A 19,643-nucleotide genomic window follows, 5' to 3' on the forward strand; every position below is an offset into this window, starting at 1 on the left:
GAAGGCAAATGTCTTTGGGTGTAACGGCTTACAAGACGAAATATGTGCTAAATCATTTTCGACAAAAGTGAAAAACCAACAACTTCTCTCCCACCTATATTTCCGAACTTATCTAAAGCCATTATATGCCAATTACTTTTGAAAAAAGTCAGAGGACGCTTAAGCTGTGCCTCTAAGAACGCGATAGCGTCATCGAATCCTCAGCCCACTTGTGGAGCATCGCCTCTGCATGCCTAGCCTTCATCTCTCCACCTTCTTGGCTTCAGCCTCACGTGCCCAACCCCGTCGCCAAACAGGAGCAGAAGTTGATTCGGCAACCACACTCGTAGAAGATGACGACTCAGAAGAGTGCCCCGCACTGGTAGACGGCACCGTATCCATCGCACATGTGTTCTCTCCCGGCGGCCTATCAGCGGCCCCGCGGCTAGGTACGCATTCTCCACAGACGAAAGATGACAGCAGGGTCGCAGCGCCACTGGGCGGACTTGGCGACAAACAGAAACTTTCCGCTCCTCCACGACGGATGGAAACTATACGCTTTTCCGACAGACGAGCCTAGGTCATGTGGCTGTGACGTCATGACCCTATCGACCAATTAAGATTTTTGTGTCACGCTAGCTTTTCTGGCACACCACCAAGGCCGGCATGACACGAGCTCCTGGACTCTATAGGGTAATTCGCGTCACGCCGGCTTTTCTGGCACACCACTGAGCCCGGCAGGCCACAAGCTCCTTAACGCTACCGCATTATAACTATTCCAAGACATCAAGGTGCACTGCAATCACTAACCAATAGTGTGGTTACCAACAAAGATATAATGGCATTTAGATTCAGCACTCTGTTTACGGTAAAGTGTGAGGCAGTGACAACATGCAGCGCTCGTGTTGAGACTAAACTAATGTATTATAGTTTAGAAACACTTACACTATAGATCTGATTTTTTACTGTGGAATCACTCACTTGTGAATCAGCTCAATGTGTAGGTGTGGCGACAGGCTGTTGATGGCCAAGTACTGCCTGTCCAGGGACATCCCAGAGAAGAGGTCCAGTTGGTGCCTGGAAAAAGAAAGAGAAGTCGTGCAAAGAGCAGGAACACAGGCAAAGCACAAAGCCTCACCGGTAGTAATCAAGGGTGGCACGAGAGGCCTGGCAGTCACTGGCCTGTGCCAGCTCGACGATGCCCTGTGCCTGGCGGCCGCCGTCCCAGAGCAGGAGCACCTGCTCTTCTTCGGCAAGTGCAGGCGGGCCGCCCTCCATCTCCAGTTCCACTTGGCTCCGCACCAGCCTGCGTCAGAGCACGGGACAAGGACATGCTCTAGAAGGGGCTCACTGGAGTCGGGGCAAGGGGTCACCTGGTCTCTATGAGGATGTCCGCGTTGTGGGGCGACAGGACCGCCTTGCAGATGAGCTCCTGGGTGACGGGGATGGCCATCTTGTTGGAGATGCACAGGTCCGATAGGTAGTCGAGGAAGCGGCTCTCCCGGTTCTTGCGCACCAGGCTCACAAACGTCTCGATCTCGGCGGCTGTGATGTGCTTCTCGAGCAGCTTCCGGTTGCTGTGCAGCAGGGCCGTGATGGTGTCCTCCGCCAGGACATCGTAGCCTATCTGCTTCTGCATGAATCCGAACCACTTGGCGATGTACTCCTGGTTCTTGCGGTAGTCCTGCTGAGAAAGGCGGAGGATGCGGTAGCACAGGCGGCACATGTGCTTGTAGGGCGCGTAGCGGGGGTCTGCCAGGTCCTCCATGCGCAGCAGGGGCCCCTGGCCATTGTCCGTGAAAGGGGCCTGCAGGATCTGGAACAGCTGGCGCAGCACGTTCTGCTCGCGCAAGAGCTTCTGCCGCTCCCGGTGCGGCCGCGTCACCACGAGCTCCAGGGGGTCCGGCTTGTTGGGGTCCCCCTCCCGGTTGGCCGTGAAGTAGACCACCTCGTGAAGCAGCTGGAGCAGGAGCCGCCGCTCCGTGGAGCCCGCCCGGGTGCCCTCCAGTGTGCCAGCCAGCAGCTGCAGCACGCGGCACGCGTCGTTGGCAAAGTCCAAGTCACGCACCTCCGATGCCGACACGGGCACCACTGCGAAGGCCTCCCGGTCCTCCTTGGCGGCGGCGCAGCCCAGGCGCCACATGACGGGCCGCTCCTCGTCCCGGTCGATGGGGATCGCCGTGCTGTGTACCCACGTGTTGGTGCACAGGTGGCGCAGGCGCACGTACGACGACTGGGGCACCAGGTCGTCGGCGCGCGACAGCGTGGTCGCGTCCAGCTCGAAGATGGAGGCAATATCGCTGCTCTGGGGCACTGCCACCAGGCAGTAGACGGGGCTCCCGGGGGGACCCCGCAGCTTGGCGCGCGTGGGGTCCGGGCTGGGGTCCTCGTCTACCTCGGCAGCCAGGTACTGTCCCGTGGCCAGGTGCTTGAGCCGGAACAGGCTGTTCCAGTGGCCCGCCCCGCCCCGGCACGGGTCATGTTGCACCACCTCCACTTCCCACAGCGCCTTGGAGCTGGTGGCCGCCGTGGCCGTAGTGCGCCCCGTAGACCGCAGGAACACGTACTGCTTCTTGCGGTATTCATCCATCGTGAGGAACTTCTCCTGCTCCGCATGGAACAGCCGAACCACGTCGCCCTACAAAGCAAGGAGTCGCTCCATACAGGTCCCCGGCTAGTGTTACGTGTGCACTCGCGCAACGTTAGAAAATAACCATGACAAAGCCCAAAGGTGGGTGCTTTGCTGCAACCGCATCTAATGTGCTGGCCATGCAGTTCTAGGCTTCTAGGTTAGAGAGTGGCAAACACGAGTGCCGGCATGTGCTCCACATCAACCGTACAGACATTGTGTAATAAATTCCACATGACTTTCCTCGCAGACCTGGAACATACCAACTCCCTAAGATTCACTTTCCCACCTTTGGCCAAACATTTTGTGGGACCTCATTCTCCCACCGAAGCTGGTACTACGCTATCCCAGCAAAATTTCCTCAACCAGCCATGAGATGTACGAGGAAGCGCATGCCTGAAAACTTGGCCATCACAAAATTGTCTAGAAGCTCTCGACGTAAGGCATGCGTGTCACATTTTTAATGAAAATCAAGCCTTCTACAACATCCTAATTAGTGTGAATTTCACCGTGATTCTGAACAAAATCTAAACCAGCACCAAAAAAGACGGGAGAAAAAGAAAACAAGAAAAAGATGTACAACAGAAGTGGTTGCACTTTATTCCTGCCTTCTTTGGTGCCAATTTAACTTTTATTCAAATGCAATATCTGCAAACGATTTGAGCTGGCGCAGTATGTCTTCCACCACTCCGTGTCGAAACTATGACCCAGTTTGGCATATACAGACCCCTTTGAGCACATCGTCGACGTTCTCCTTGTATTCCATGAAGAGGGAGATCTTCCAGTTGGTGTTGGAGCTGACGGCGTTGACCTGTGAGAAGGGTGGCTGGTCGGCAAGCGCCTCGCTCGCAGAGGCGGCTCCGCATTACCTCCTTGCAGCCCGGATTGTCCGGCAGCTCTTGGCTGCTTGCATGCAGGGGCTGACCAGCGTTGACCGGCGTCAGCACCACCTTGTCTCCCACCACCACCTGCAAAAAGGAAACCGCTCGGTCATTGTGGTAAAACAATCTCCCGTCGGGCACGCATACATTGTCGCCCGTAGAGCGCAGCTTGTAGAAAGGCACCACGTAGAACCAGGAGCCCTCGTTGCCGTTAGCGTCGAGAGACACGCGCATGGCGTTCTTCTCGAGCAAGGCCGGCAGCCGCTTGTTCACAGTCAGATACTTGTTGCTCTTGACGTGGAGCAGCTGGACGACACCGCCGTACTGTACTACCTCTCCGACCAGCTTGCGCTTCTCGTTCTCGTTTTGCTTCTTCTCCAGCTCGGCCGCATGCTGCAATGGCGAGAGGCAGGGTCATCATGATGGTTCGTTGTTGCTCTGGAGTGTAATTATAATTGTGTTCCTTTAGACAGCGGGAAGTTAGCCAGCCCCAATGGGCATCTGCTGTCTCTACTGTAGATGAGAAATTTGACCAGTGTGATATCGTTGCTAGGCTGGGGTCTTTAACATATATCACATAGTAGTGATACACAACCGCATGCCAGTACGATGCTCATACAGATAAAAACAGGCAGGGGCAGGGATTGAGCTCCCAGGGTCCTTGGGTTCTACAGAGCTGAGCTGCGGTGCACTAGCACACTCAGCCACTGATCCCTCCTTCCAGAGGGTTGGCGAGGGCTGAACTCACGTGAAGTTTCTTGAGAAGCACAGCGTCGGTGGCGCTGGTCGCACTCTGCCTGGCCGCCTTCCAGAACTGCTTCTGTGCCGAGTACCGGTTCATGGGACACATCTTGAAGAGGCAGTCTGCAAAGAACAGGTGCCACCCTCCCCCAGTCTAGGAGCAGTCGACAAAATGGGTCCCTATAGGCCCATACCTCTGAATTTCTTGGGCGGGTTGGCCAAGTCTCCGGCCTCTGGTTGCACCACGCATCGGTCATCTACCAAGCTGAAAGAGAAAAGGGTAGAAGGAGAGGGTTGATCACTCACCTACAAAGTTACGAAAACGTAAAGCCTTCGACGTCTCCTGAACACCAAGGGACGTTTCGCGAGCATTTGGGAGCACCTCGGAGATGCCCATTAGTTGCGCGAGAGAAAAGGGGGCGCGGCCATGCGCAGGAAAGTCAACACTCACCCCAGAGTGCACAAAAAGCCCGAGACGCTTCCCTCGGCGTAGAGAGAGACTATGTCCCCGATGTGGAGCAAGCTTGACGCTCCGATCAGGTCGCACATACTGTGTAGCTCGACCCGCAGCGCACTGAAGCGCTGAGGCAAACGCGAAGAGAAGGGGGGGGGGCGCCTAACGCTGTAGCACCAACCAAGGACGACTGCACGCGAGCGTCGCCGCGCCCGCGCGCGCGTGCAACGGTCTCGGTAATGAACCCTGTTTCCCCGCAACGAGCCGACGAACCCGGTGGGGTGTTCCGCTCAGGAAGAGCGGGTTACGAGCTGCAGACGAACCAGCGGAGCGGCCGCCGCTGGCACCACCGACTCTAGGCCCATGGTTTAAAGGGCCACGATGGGCCGCGTAGTTCGCGGAATTCCGAAGACTGGAGGCGACGCGGACGCTCCGATTCCAACGCGGGTTCTAGCAGCTGGCTGCTAGATTACTTAGCAGCGCGGAATGATTTATCTCCTTCGTTTCCCGGCTGATTGCTTTCGATGAGTCGAGGCTGCTGGGCCCCTTTCGGCTGCTTCCGACTAGGTTTTGGCTTGACTTGTCTCATCACGTCTCATTTGACTTCCAGCACTAGTCTTTCCTGGAACCGAAACGGGAAACGGGCCAGACTGGCATAAACAACCGCTCGTGTGATTTCCGGTTGAGAACTTCGCGGTTTGTGCTGCGTTTGATTAGTACGTCGCTCGTTTTCGAATAATATTTCGTCAGGAAGGTATGAGCGAAACGATCTGTTACATTTCTGTGACATTACTGACTTCAAAATCATCCACGGAAGCGTAGAGTGGAGAGTAATCGTTTCTGTAAGCGGCTCAAAGATAGTTACCATGCCGTTACCTCCGGCTCTATTGGCCAGACTCAAGAAGCGAGGCATCGTCAAGCAGGCAGAACCAGAACCATCTGCAGGTGAGACCGCAAAAAACGATCAAGCCAATAAGGGCTCCTTATACCGTTCAGGTCGCCGACGCACACTGCAAGAAAAGGGCAGCAACCACCTCGGACCGAAAACCCCTGCACTGCCGGCGCACTGCCGATTGCCTTGTTTCACATCGATTATCCCGACATATATTAAACAAGCAACTTGCATTGGTAGAATGTGAAGTTCCCTTTTTTATTGTTATATTCATAATTTTAAACAGACCAAATGCTTGTTGCTTGACACAAAGCCGCGAGTAAACGCCACTTATAACCCTTGTTTATCCTTTTACTGTATGATAACAAGTAATGTTTGCCCATAGAAACTGTCTTTTTATTTATTTATTTATTTTGTAAGCAAGTACTTACGGGCACTGCGCGTGCGCAGTGAACCTTTTTTTTTTCTTTTGGAAGCGTAACTTTTTGCACACGCTCCATTACACAGTCAGTGCCCTCGTTAGTACACTGTCATGTTTCCTGGCTCGCACTCGCGGCTACTCGACTTGCCACAGACACCGCTTCTCCTTCTGTTTCCAGCTGACCAGCCCGAGGAAGAGGTGATCGCCGAGGACTACGATGACAACCCGGGCCGGCCCGCGCCAGCTCCGGACAGTCGTTCAGGCCCTTCGCCCGGCTGCCCCAACAAGTGGAACATCTACCATGAATGTGGCCACTTTTGTCACCAGCACTGGGGCCACGGAAAGCAGCGCGAGTCCCCCCGGACGGAACGCAAGAGGTTGCGCATGCTCCTCAAGTACCCACTGCCCGACGGCTGGGGAGAGATCTACGACCCCGGCACGTGAGTGGGGCAACTTGTGCCATTCGTTTCGTAGGGGACAACCGCCCATTCCATCACGCCAGCAGGACAGACGGACATTGCATGAAACCGGGGCTGCGAAAATTACCGTAGTCGGTGGCAGGTTAGGAGCAAAGTGGAAGCCCCTCCCACCTCTTTCCACTTTAGTGGAGCGAATGCGGGAGAGGAGACAAGCTCCTCTCCGGCGTTCACTCCGATAAAGGGGAAAGAGGTGGGAGGAGCTTCTGCTTTACTCCTAACCTGTCATCGACTGTAGAGGGTAATTATGTTACAGTCGCTTCAATGATATAATTGAGATACAACTAAAGTAAAGCTTGGTGGTGGTGGTGACACTGCAGCACGTCGTATGCGGCACAGCACTTTGATGGTGTTGACTGCAGAAGTTTCAGGTCACCTTATTAAGCTGCAGTCGCACTGCCAATACACCACGCAAAAGACGGTCTGCCGACACTGTCTGAGGCCTTCCTTGTATGACGGTCACATTTGTCATACACAAAACTGTGCAGCAAGCACTGTGTCCTTTGTATGACGTACAAGCGGTGTAACAGTGGCTTTATGGAAAGCACCGCGAAGACGAGCTGATATCACCACGATCTTTCGACTTGACTTGAGGCAGGGGCTAGCGTAAAAAGAAAGAGAAGCAGACGCCGTCAGGCACCGCGCCTTGGTGGCCCCACTAAGCCCCATGTGGTTGAACCTGCGTACGTTGAACGCTTGTTGTTTTTTTATGTTGATATTAATATTGGATTCCTGCACTGTTGCACATAAACTACCGTGAATGCAGGCAAATAATGTTGCGACTTTGGCAATGCAAGCCTGGGTGGTAATAATTATCATAGTAAAACGCCAAAAACATGCCGTGAAAAGTCAAAATTTTGAACAATTCTATGGCTAGGCGCATTCTACCACATTGAAAGATGTGCGTTTTGCAAACAAGTGAGAACAATATGCCAGCAAAGCGATACCTATCTCTTTGAGAGGCATGCATCACTGCATTCTTAGCTTCTCATAAGCTATATAGATGCTCCTTCTCTCTGCTCACCACAGACCAATGTGGTCAGTAGTGCAGGTGAAGCGCACAGTCAGTTTTTTTGTACAAAACATTTGTTTGTTCTTGTTCATTTTTGGGGGGTAGCCCAAATTAAAAAGCAGTCACCGTTCGACCGCTAGGGTATCATGCAAGTGTATCGTGAAGATGTCATTGTTAAGTTACTAGGTTGCACAAGGTGGAGGCTGCAATAGCTTGATGAGCCATCATCTGGATTTATAATTTCTTTCTGCTCATAAGGCACGAAGAGATTATCACACGCCCACGGGCTTGCTATTATCACCTGCCTTTTTCAGATACCTTACTTAGCTTGATAATCAAGTGATTTGATTGGATTTTCGTGCCATTTTTGCCATGGTGTTATTCTGCCAACATCGTACCAGAAGTTCATGCCAGTGGAGGTAACGAAGATGAGACTGGAGTCATGCTGGAGGAGGACAAGACAACACGATTACATTTGCTAGTGTAACTACTAGAGGCTAGATCCAGCGCTGCTGAGATCCCCCGATACAAAGAGGCTAGCCCCAAATCCAATCCAAACCCAAAACTAGTACTCATTTTTCTACTGCCAGATCATCATTGCAGTAGGTTCTAACATTTTGATTATAGATATTAAGAACAAATTATTCAATTGAACTTTCACGAACACTTACACATAGCATACAGTACTCGGAAGTTTTGCAGCATTTTTTCATTGTTCAAGGTCTGTTGAAAGGGGGTGGGTGGGGGGATAGTTGTCTCTGTTGAATGCATTTCTCACCGGGCACTGGTGCACTGCGGAGAAGTGACGCCTTACAAGTGGACACTGCAATCTTATATCTTGCTTTGCCCCAGTGCAGCTATGGGATTAGGAAAGAAGCACTCGTTCTGGAACTTTGTGACTACAATTTTAGAAATGGGAATAGAGCTTTTAATCTCAATATACGTTAGACTATGGTGCCTGACATGATGTGTGCATCATTGGCATCCTATGTAAAAAATACTTTCTGTAAGTAACTGCAAAATAAACTGTAGGAGGTTGTAAATGGCTCATGATAAAAGTGTACAGGTTCCTCTATTCGGTTTGTGTGATCTTCCGCTTTTTACACATCTCCATGTCATCACAGCGGACGCCACTATTATTGGAGACGGGGCAGCGAGGATGTGTCATGGATGCCGCCACGTCACCCAAGAGCCAAGATCTCTGCGCCGGCTGAGAAATTGCGTGGTAAGATGCCGCCCCGGTGGTTTGCGCGCCGACCATCGAAATGATTGCTGCTGTTTCCTTTGCAGAACTTGTGTATGATGCCGATGACGGGCAAGAGCTCGACAGTGCGGTGAGTGTGGCATCCTTTTCTGGTGACATCTTTAGAAGGCAAGAGAGCACACTTTGTTTTGTTTTGTTTGAACAGGGCTCCGAAGACGATGACAAGGATGAAGAGGAGGAGGAGAGGCCGCCACGCCGTTCGGCACCCCGCGAATCGTTTACCTCCCGGCGGCTCCACAGTGGCATTTCGGAGCGGCGTGGTAAGGCTCTTTGGAAACCAGTAGTACAGTTTCTGGTCTTAATTCTTCCTTCACAAATAGAGTGCAGAGTAGCACACTCTAGCATTTGCAGTTGTCGAAGATAAATACTCTGCTTTTGAGCCTGCAAGCACCGAATAACATCAAACTGTGGTGCTTTGTCTTGCCTTGGCATAATGGCGTAGCAAAGTTAGCAGTGTTTTGGCTACACGGGAATGTGAGCTGCTTCTCAGGGAGCTATGAGTGTGTTTTTTTGAGCCGCAGTTTCACTACTACTCTAGGGAGTGTCAGAACATGCAGTCTAAGGTCATCTGCTCCCACAGATCAGACTGTAACTTTTGATTGTGCAGTTTGATAGGCGGCGTGTTGTCCTTGAAGCCTATCACTATGACACCTGTGCATGATTACCTATCCAGCTTTCCACCTGGATGGGTTTCCATGAATATTTCCAATCTGAAATGGAGATTTTGATATTCTTAGCCATGTAACACTGGAGAGGAACATATAGACAATCTGAAGTTCCCATTTTATCTTTCCATATGTTGTAATTGTATTTCAATCCAATGTTTGTAGGCATAATCGGATGAAAAGTTTAAAAACTTTCTAACCATTTTGAATGGCACCGCTTACTTTGCGGTGCTGCTCATAACGTAATTTGCAGTGGTATCCTGCCATAGTAACTCGTAAACGAAGCACGATTTGCTAAAAGGAATAATTTAGTTTGACAAGTCAAGCCCAGAGCACAATGCTCAATGAAAATGCTATGCTTGCATCATTCCATTTTAGGGGAAAAGCTGCAGTCCAAGAACGACCTGGACCCCATGGACCCTGCAGCTTATTCAGACATACCACGGTAGGTCGCCCGCTAAGGCTGCACCATCAGGAATTTCTACTGCACTTGTGAAAAATCTAAGGCAAGTGATGTTCCAGGGGCAAGTGGTCCACGGGGCTGGAGAAGAGCAACGAAGCCAAGACGGGAGCAGACACCACGGCCAGCGGGCCGTTGTACCAGATGCGGCCGTACCCGAGTCCCGGGGCGGTGCTGCGACTCAATGCGTCGGGGCGTCGTCCGCCGTCGGACGACGAAGACGAAGACTGAGTGTAACACTGTGCGGATAATAAATGTGACTAACTGCGGAATAATCTGTAGACCCTTTTGTTGCATATGCTGTGCCTTGGAGAGAATAGCCAATGCAACCACAAGCGCGTTTTGAAGGTTTACTGGCGTCGCGTTTAACGCGCCGCCCGGTTTGGCGGCGCGACCGCCAGGCGCGCCCAGCGGAGCCTCGCGTGGGCGTCCGACGTGGTCTCCCCTCGGTCGGCGCGGCCATGGCTCCCGAGCTGCTGCAGCTGCTCCTTCTTTCGGCGTCCGTGCTGGCCTTTTCGGTGGAACTGCCCTGGGACCGGGCCGTCCCGGGCGCCCGGGCCAGCGGCTGCGAAGCAGGCCGCGAGCAGGTCGAGCGGACCTACTGGCTCCGCGACGGACAACGCCTGGCAGCGGCGACGGACCGCTTCTGGGAGCCGGGCACCTACGTGTGCGTGCGCGAGGGACCCCGAGGAGTCCGCCTAGAGAAAGCCCTGCTCGTGCAAGGCGGACCCCCCGAAGACGCTTGCTGGTCGGGCGAAGCCGGCGCAAACCGCAGCCGGAAGCGGCGGGTTGCCGACGGCGTCCGAGCGCGCCACGCGCCGTGGGTGGCACAGCTACTTCAAGACGGCCGCTTCGTGTGCGGCTGCAGCATCGTTGGGCAGCGCTGGGCCCTGACGGCCGCCCACTGCCTAGCTGGGGAAGGGACCTCGTTCAGCGTGGCCTTAGGTCCCCTTCGCCCGGCCGCCGGACCCAGAATCGCCGTGGTTCGAACGCTGCCGCACCCGAGCTACCGGCGCGGCACGCGCGCCCACGACATCGCTTTGTTGGAGCTGGACACGCCGTCGACAGAGCGACTCGCGGTCGTGTGCCTGCCGCCGGGGCCGGGCTTCCTGGAACGCTTCTCGCAGGGCCTGCTCTTCGGCTGGGGCAAGGTGGGGCCCGGCGGGGGTCCGGCACGACGCCTGCAGGAGGCCCTCCTGCCCCTGGTCACCCGCGACCGCTGCGAGGCCGCGTTGCCAGACGTCGGGCCGAAGGCCTTCTGCGCGGGGTTTGGCGAGGCGTACCGCGCGGACGCTTGTTCGGGGGACAGCGGGGGCCCGCTCGTGGCGCTACTGGACCAGAGACCCGTGCTGATCGGAGTGGTCAGCTGGGGACGGGCCTGCGCAAGACCGCACACCTTTGGGGTCTACACCCGGGTGGACAGCTACCTGCCTTGGATACGAGACCACGTGCTCGGGGCCGGGCCATCGGAAGCCCCCAGGGAAGTGCCGCCCGCATGCCCCGTCTGTCCCTGTCTGGGCGAGCAAACTGCGAGCAATCGAACGGACGGGGCGGCGGATTGACGAGATGTTCGAGAACATCCGGGGGGACTGTGGCCAGTCGCTTTTTCGGCATTTGCGCGCCCGCGTTTCGCTCGCTTCCTAAGCGCGACGAGCGTTCTGAACTATAGTTATACATTGCACGCTAGGCTCATTGTGAAGTCGTATCGCTTGACAACGAAATGAGTGCGCGCGAACGTGCTAGGACCACGTGGTGCGGATTAATATGGCAGCGTCCTGCATCGCCGAGGATGTTCGTATAATGAAGCGCTAGTGTAATCACGCAACAGATGAGCGCAGCATTGCGCTGTTCGGGATCACCAACTCCTAGTTCAACGTTACGCAATTTTCCTTTATGCCAGTTTGCAGCAGACGGGATCCGAACGAAACGGTCCCATGCGCGAATACTGAACTTTGCAGCTGTGTTTGCACGCCCTCAGTAATTGTCTGTTGCTCTTACTGAATGTAAACTAGACGTATATACAATGTAATCTTTTTGCGAACAGGATAAGTTGTGAGGACCATTCTCAAATTTATGTGTTTCTCATTTATTGATAACGCTTTGAAAGGGTGTACAGTAAATATTTTACACCCTTAAGAGTGCTTTTCGATTCGCACCATGGATAACCACTGCGAGGACGCGAGAATCAAACGAGAGTGTGTCTTGCGGGTGTTAAACTTTTACGCCCTTAGGGGTGCAAAAATACTCCAAAAGCCGATGAACACGTGATAAAAGTTAAAAGGAAAACGGCTTGACGTAACAGTTTAATAACGTTTAGAAGTAAAATATATATATACACATAAATATATTTTTAAGCAGCGTCTTTTTTTTCATTTTTTTTTTTGCAAAATAAACATGGTAGTTTGCCAGTTGTATTTTACTCTATGAATGCGTTCAAGGGAAACTGACTTGATACGTCACAGTAGCGCGATCTTCTAATGAGCATCCTGCACCTTCGTTTTCTTTAGCACCAAGCAATCCCATACTCAAACCAGCTTAACGATATATCCGTGACGTGTAAAACACTACGTTCAATGTCGTTTTGTGTGTGTGTGTGTGTGCGTGCGTGCGTGTGCGCGCGTGTGTGTGTGTGTAAAGGATTTATGGATATTGTAATACGGGTAGAAACTAAAGGAGAGGAGATGAGAGCACGCGGGGACGTCAGAACATCGAGCTCTGACTGAAACCATTAATGGGACCCCTGTAAAGCTGCCTTTGCAGTGAGTGGACACAAAGGCAGCTATAGCGTTGTGTCAATACCCACTAACCATTCCCTGAAGTATATGAAGCCGCTCGAGATCCGTAACGAGGCTTCAGCGAGAGCTAAAAATAGGTCATGAATAAGTTCTATCCCATCGAAGGGTATGTTGAATGGTCGTTAGAGGTGAAACAACTGCCACCGCCGAACATGCAAGGAGAGCGGGCGGGTAGCTTCGACTTGTGCTCCTGCTGCTCGGGGGCTCGTGTAGCAGGGGCGAAACCGAGAGCAAGAAGCCCGCACTCGTGTCCGCCATTGTACAGGGATTTCACAGCTTCCAATAGAGGGCGCACTTTGGAAAGGGGTCTTGTAGGCCATTCCATGTTCGGCGTTCGTGTGTGTACTTTGCTCGCCTTCTGAAGCGTCGAGCATGCGCAAACTGGGTTGTGGAGATCGCACGCTGTGCTGGGGTTTTGTAAGTGATGCATATATGGAAACATCCACCTTGGGATCATTTTGATCGAGGCGATTCCGTCCGGGACCGTTTTTATCCGACACCCAACGCAGCGAAGGGGGCTATGAGTGGTACGGCGATCGCGCGGGCGGTAGCCGCCCCGCGATTCGAGCCCACTGAGCGAGGCGAAAAGTATGTGCAGGAAAATCAATCTTTGCAAAAAATCCAAAAAATTTTCTTTCTTTTTTTTTTTTGAAAGGTTGGGGTGGAGAAGCGGGAGGGTTGATAGGTTCGAGAAACAGGTTCGTGAGGCTAGTGTATAGACATCAACGAATAGTACTTGGAGTGGACACTCCACTGTCCACACTCTGGAAAAGTGTGCGCCCCGGGGAGAACAGTGGGACGTTTCACCGACGTATTTTCGTCCACCATGTTTGTTTTGTTCTGAGGTGCCTGACGCGTGTCGAAGGCGACCATTCCAAGAATTCACATGACACCTTCAAATTTGTAGTACACATGTGCAAGTCGTATCACGCTGGCATTTATAACGACGAAATGGGAGATTTGCTTCATGTAAAAACATGCCATTACACTGATCAAAGGAGAACAAGTCTTTGGTAGGATGATGTGTTGGATATAAGTGACATTTTGCGACACCCTCCCCCCCCTTTTTTTTTTTTTTTCCTGTACGAACCGGGATACTTGTTGAAGGACGCAGGATATCCACTTTTGCATTTAATTCTATATCATCATCCATTTTCATGTTTTACTAGCCTCCCCCCTCCCCCTTCCTCTCTTTCTTATATATACTTCTGTAGTTCCTGCCACTATGCACTTCAGAGTTAGGAGATGCTAACAAAAATGAGCCGACTGAACATTTTATTACACCTTTTATTTCTCATATATTTTTGCCTGCATGGTCTGTTCCGCTCAGAACCAAATATCTAAGTAACTAAGTCTTTGCCGTTGTGGCACTACTGCCAGCTTAGAAATTGTACGTACCATGTGGTTATCGTGGTGATGATGACTTGCGGCTTTCGGCTGCTGGGAGAAACCAGCGATCGCCACACCTTCCCTTCTAGCCAGGGTCCACCTTTAAGCAAATTCGTAATAAAAAGAAAACAAATTGGATTGTCGTTAAACGAATCAATTCGTTGCATTTTCTGCCCTTCGCATGTACATATTTTTACGCAAGACCTATAGTCTCAAGACGTGGAAGTCATCTGGTGCTTACTCCGCACAGATGAGCAGTCTTTAACGGGGTCGGTGTTATGTGCGAACTCCAGCGGCGAGACATTACAAGGCGGATCGGCGGTCAGGGACGTCCGGGCAGATATATTTTATACATTCAGCCGGGAGCCGTATAGTGCAGGCAACGCGGCCGACCGTAGCGAGCAATCCAAATGTGACGACGGGCCCTCGTTCGTGAGACATGCTTAGAGAAGCATATTCAGTATTTCGAGCAGTATACTATATACTCGGGGACAACTTTGTGTGGCCACGTAGGCGCTCGCGCACATTGAGCGCCGACCAAAGCTCATTCTTCACTTATTCCGATATGCCACAAAAGTTTTCCGCGAGTTTAGACGATTGCTGCATATTGCTTTCACGTAGACATTATTACGCTTTGTTTCGTTTATATAGACAAACTCACTTTAAAAAAAAAAATTTTAATTTTTTTTTTATTTATTATACGTTCCCTAACGCTTAGAGGGGACGTTAGAATCGTCAAAAAACTTATAAAAAGATAAGCATGTCTTGATTACATTTGATGAACTATAAAAATGTATTGTAAATGAGCTGGGCCATAGCCTCCTCTATCCAGACAAAGCCTGGAAGATCGCCACGAGACGCGGCCGCCGAAAGTGAAAAGGTAGACCGGCAGACAAGGGGTTCAAGAGGCATGTAACGGGCGCCCTGCTGCGGCGAGACGCCGAAACACACTTGTCCCGAGCGATGGAATGTCCGCTCGTGCTTCTCGCGTTCCTCGGGCTACCGCTTCTTTTCACGTCGGGTTTGAAAACCATGTTTCGGGTCCTCACCGCTGCAAAAACTGTGCGCTGACGACCAGGTTCCCCGAGAAATGCTCTGTGCTACCAGATCCTCGCGCTCTAAATCTGCGACCGGGCACTATGGCTCCGTCATCGAACTGCCAGGCTTTGTGAGTATAGAGGAGGCTATGGCTGGGCACATGCTGTGTGTGACATCATGTGACATCAGGAGCTCACGTGACCGACGTCAGTGGGGATATGGCGTCACGCGACGCGTCAAGGGCTCATAAGGACCATCGTATGGACCACCGAGAGCGGGGAGGGGGGGGGGGGGGGGGGGGGGGGGCTGCTGCTGCCCCGGGTGCCGCTGACCTTCGTGAAGCCACTGGTTGTACCGCACTGGCTAAATTGCCCATTTACAGCGAGTGACTCGTCGCATCTTTGAAATGGCTGACCAACGAGACGCTGTCTAAATATCCCCACAACCATAATTTTACCCACACACCTCTGTAATCCCCCTGGGGCATTGAAAAATTGGCTGCATAAACCACTATACTGTTGGTTGTCTATGAATTGCGATAGCATTTGTCATGAGACTAATGACACAGCACACTGGATACGACGACGCTATCTCTGTGTAATCGTTTAATCTGTTTCTGTGTAATCGTCTAATGTTCAAGCTGTTTCCCCCTTAGCATTGCAGCTTCGTGTGCGTGTCCTGTTCTGTCTCTGTGTAATCGTTTACCGTTGAAGCTGTTTTACTATCATCATTGACCATGTACCAACTAGCTCAACTCAAACCGATAGTTGCTTCGTAGCTTGCAACTATGAATGTGTGCGCAGGGCCGCGGGCCTACACCATCAAGAGTCCTTGGCGAATTCCGGCCGTGGCTGCCCACTCCCCCTTCTCGGCGACCCCACTCTTGATGGTGCCCTGTGCGACCGCACAACCCTAGAGCCAGCCTTGTTTGTGTTTATCTGATCATGCGCCGCATTCGTGAGCGATTGCTTCGTACCTTGGGCGCAAATGTGAATGTCTGCGTACTGCCGCTGCGAGTATGCGCGGCGAGAGTTTATCTGCTTGCTAGGACGACGTCCTAGAAAATGACGTCAACGACGACGTCTAGAAGGACCTCTTTGGACCTCAAGAACGATTTTGAAGGTGACGTCTAGGATCACATCGAGGGCGATCTCTAGAATGACCTTAAAGGGCCACTGAAAAGAAACTTTTTAAACAGTCTGCGGTTGGGACACGCGTGTCAAACTAATTTTATGCGATTTTTTTTTTTTAGAGAAATATTGAAGGCGTAAGATTTATTTTAAATTTTGCACGCAAAGTCCATGACGCCATGGAATGGTCCTACACTCTTCCCACCTCAACAAGATGGTCATAAACACTCTCCACCTCAAATGATGGCCAGGGCTTGGCATAGATACTTAGAAAAGTATTTCGGGATAGGAATACTGAGATATATTAACGAAGTATTCTGGAATAGAAATACTGAGATATATTTCTTTTTGCTGTATGGGGATATTTCGGAGATACTCTGAAAAAAGAGGAAAAATGTATCAGAGAATACAGATAATGAAGTACAGATACTGAAATACTTTTATTCCTCGAATGACGTCATGTTCCGCGAAACTATTTAAAAATGCACTATAAGCTACGCAATGACCCATAAAACGCGAGTTCCAAATGTGGCGCAAGAAACGAACAAACCTGAATTTTCAAGAAAAAAAAAACATTTCTCTTTATTCATGAAAGGTTCTCGCAAACAGGGAAAAATGAAAATAATTGCACTTGAGTAGGAGGAGCTTCTCAAACAGTTCGTCGTCAAGACAGCGACGGTTCGGTTTTAGTACAAGACTCGCGAACGAGAAAAGTCTCTCCACCGCTGCAGAGGAGCATAAGTTCGTATTAAAACGACTAAATACCGCCTTAATGGCTGGGAATTCCTGGAGCATGGAGACATCTTTTCTCGAATCATTAAGATAGTGGAAGACCTCGCCTCTCACGCGAGTCTGTTCAGACCGTGCCGAAACCGAAGAGTTGCCATCATTAGAGTCGTAGAACTCGTGATTCATCGTTGAGGAAGACACCTCGTCGCTTGGGTTCTTTGGGTCTGGTCCGTGAGTCTCGGCGGCGCGTACGAGCAAGTTCTCAAAGTTGAAAGTGTTTGCCACTTCACTAGATGGCCATCGCAGTTTGAAGAAGGGGTGCGAACAGGTGGCGGGTATCGCCTCATTATTTTTCATTTTGAAAATGATGAGGTAATACCTCATCATTTTCAAAGCGAAGGCGAGGTTGACATTTTCCTAAAAATAGGGTTTTCTGTTTGAGCCCTTTTCATATCATCGATCTTTTGGTGACGTCTTCAAAACGCTCCCCCCCCCCCCCCCCCCCCCCCCCCCCCCCCCCCCTGAATGCAGCGAGATACCTTTGCCTGGCCGAGTATCGCGTTACAACCGATACACAGCAAGTGCACGTATTCCACTACTGAGATACAAATACATTTTTGAAATGTATTTCGATACAGAGATACAGATATACTCAAAAGTATCTCTGAAATAGTATCGCGATACATTTGTATCGCGATACTGCCCAGCCCTGGTGATGGCCAAGCCCACCTCTCCTCCACGCCCCCGAAATGCCGAGAGAAAACAAGTGGAAAGGAGGTGACTGCCGACTAAATCGCGTCTCGCGCCGTCAATATTGCTCTCTATATTTTTTCTCATGAAATTTATTTAACGAGACATGTGTCCCAATTAGACTGTTTCAAACAAAACTTTTTTTTTTTTCAGTGGCGACGTTGAAAACGAAGTCCTAGATCTAGAAAACGACCGCGAAAACTGAGTGAAGTCGCTAAAGAATGCTAGCGCAGTAATAAATAAATAAATAACTGGTTTACGCGACGTGATGTGCTGAAGTTCTCTCTTTTAGGCAACACTCTTACCTCGCATTTCCGAAAAAAATGGCGTGTCGCCATATATTCATGGATGGACGTTAATGACTATGCCCTTTGTAACGGGCGGTAGCTTGCGCCACCTATATATCCTAACAAACATATGATTCCTCCCGCCCTTCTAAGACCAATTTTCTTTCCCTAACCATCGCCAGGCAGTGTTGGATATCACAAGGATGACCTTTCGGATTCGGGCAAATAAACTAAAAACATTCCCCCACCCCCCGCTTCTTCCCCCCGGAGATGGAGTCGCCAATTTTCCTTGTCAGCGTTATTTCAGCACCGGACCCACTGGGAGACAGGTTGAGACATTGGGCCAGAGCCACGAGGAAGGGAGTCCCAATTTTCCTCCGTCCCGCCTGTCCTTAGCTGTGCTAGTTAGTTGTGCATAGTTCAGTTTTCCCTAGGTAATTTCCACCAATCTTCTAATCGCCTTTGTGAGCGTAACCCTTTTCTCTTCCGCCCTTCCATCGTCGCCAGTAGAACCCAGGGCCCCGGCCAAATCCGTTACCCCTTCAGGGAGGGCAGGGCGAAGCCCCGTGCGCACTTTAAAACTAAGTGCTCTAGTGTCTCGCTCTCAGTATGGCAGGCGGCACATAATATGTCTGCCTTTTGAAATTTAGTCCTATAGGTTGGTGCCCTCAAAACTCCTGTTTTCGCCTCAAACGCTAAATAACTAGTGAATTGTCAAACACATTTCCCTTTCTTATGTCCTGTTTTACTTTTCCTGCATTCTTCCCTCCCACATTTTCCTTTCTGTCTCTTTCACTCCCTTTTCCACTGAAGTAGTCTGCTCAGCCCCATCACTATACTCCGTGTCACTAGCTGTGTGCAGTGCAGGCGAAAGCAACGCCAGGCGAAGGGAGAAAAGGCGAGCACTAGGGATGCGGGACGGGAGAGGAGGGCAATGGAGGGCGATGGGAGAAGGGGAGAGCACTAGGAACGTTACCGAGGTGAGGAGGTTTCTCTCCTTTCCAGCCTTCCTAGCGCTTGCCCTTTCTCCCTCGCCTGGCATCACCTCCGCCTGTACTGCACGCAACTAGTGACACGGAGGGTGGAGTGTAAAAAAAAATTGGGTTGTGTGTGTTTATACAGCCTAGAACTTGGTCTGCCTCACAGGGGCGACAAGTCTCCCAGCTGTAGATGAGAAATTTAGCCAGTGCGGTACAGCCGCTAGCCTGGGGTCTTTAACGTGCATCACGCAGTAGTGATACACGACCGCACGCCGGTACGATTCTCATCCAGATCGAAACGGGCAGGGGTGGGGCTCGAACCCAGGATCCCTGGGTTCTGCAGCGCGAGCTTTCGCTCCACGTGCTCCGAGCTGGTGTGCGCTAGACCACTCGGTTACCGATCCCCCAGGGTGGAGTGTAGGAATCTAAATGTAAGCTTTCGGGCTCTGTTTGTCCCTTTTGTGTTTAAACTTTTCTTGAATACCTTCCGTGCGCACCGCGTATCATCCATTTCGGTCAACCTTTGCTCAAATTCCAACTTATTGATTGCCTCCCTGCTCTCAAAGACGACCAGCCCATGTATCCCCATGTACTCCCTCGTTTGGTATATTTCCATGTGCTCCCAGTGCCAATCTACCTACGCTTCTTTGTCGAATTTCTAATATTCATTG

At 51.3% G+C, this 19,643-nt stretch overlaps 4 protein-coding genes across 7 annotated transcripts in view; 3 read left to right on the forward strand and 1 right to left on the reverse strand.

The window, feature by feature from the left end:
• Positions 1–5,251, reverse strand: part of LOC8042698 (inositol 1,4,5-trisphosphate receptor type 1) — a 76,810-nt gene extending 71,559 nt beyond the window's left edge. For 3 of the 4 annotated variants that reach the window (XM_040223056.3, XM_040223055.3, XM_040223057.3), the window contains exons 1-9: positions 4,682–5,235; positions 4,425–4,495; positions 4,238–4,353; positions 3,637–3,882; positions 3,478–3,576; positions 3,336–3,419; positions 1,353–2,617; positions 1,118–1,285; positions 961–1,056 (exon numbers count right to left, since the gene is read on the reverse strand). In XM_040223056.3, coding sequence (XP_040078990.1) covers positions 961–1,056; positions 1,118–1,285; positions 1,353–2,617; positions 3,336–3,419; positions 3,478–3,576; positions 3,637–3,882; positions 4,238–4,353; positions 4,425–4,495; positions 4,682–4,779 — 2,243 coding nt within the window. In that variant the 5' untranslated portion in view covers positions 4,780–5,235. Of the gene's footprint in view, positions 1–960; positions 1,057–1,117; positions 1,286–1,352; positions 2,618–3,335; positions 3,420–3,477; positions 3,577–3,636; positions 3,883–4,237; positions 4,354–4,424; positions 4,496–4,681 lie in introns of all 4 variants that reach the window. The other variant, XM_040498684.1, reaches the window with a different exon arrangement.
• Positions 5,252–5,331: 80 nt separating this feature from the next.
• Positions 5,332–10,146, forward strand: LOC8042696 (polyglutamine-binding protein 1). The gene is made up of 7 exons (XM_002415707.5): positions 5,332–5,629; positions 6,176–6,437; positions 8,610–8,710; positions 8,776–8,819; positions 8,895–9,009; positions 9,793–9,859; positions 9,937–10,146. The coding sequence occupies exons 1-7, from the start codon at positions 5,551–5,553 to the stop codon at positions 10,103–10,105; spliced, it is 837 nt and encodes a 278-aa protein (XP_002415752.2). The 5' UTR covers positions 5,332–5,550; the 3' UTR covers positions 10,106–10,146.
• A 189-nt stretch (positions 10,147–10,335) lies between these two features.
• On the forward strand, positions 10,336–11,436 carry LOC8042699 (serine protease 33-like). The gene has a single exon (XM_002415708.3). The coding sequence runs from the start codon at positions 10,336–10,338 to the stop codon at positions 11,434–11,436; it is 1,101 nt and encodes a 366-aa protein (XP_002415753.3).
• A 5,415-nt stretch (positions 11,437–16,851) lies between these two features.
• Positions 16,852–19,643, forward strand: part of LOC121836476 (serine protease 33-like) — a gene marked incomplete at its 5' end in the record, with an annotated part of 4,587 nt that continues 1,795 nt past the window's right edge. Inside the window, one exon of the mRNA XM_042291383.1 lies at positions 16,852–17,013. Within this exon, the coding sequence (XP_042147317.1) occupies positions 16,852–17,013 (162 nt within the window). The remainder of the gene's footprint in view (positions 17,014–19,643) is intronic.

This window comes from Ixodes scapularis, unplaced genomic scaffold (assembly GCF_016920785.2).
Source record: "Ixodes scapularis isolate PalLabHiFi unplaced genomic scaffold, ASM1692078v2 PGA_scaffold2__306_contigs__length_199485367, whole genome shotgun sequence".
NCBI classification, from domain to species: Eukaryota; Metazoa; Arthropoda; class Arachnida; order Ixodida; family Ixodidae; genus Ixodes; species Ixodes scapularis.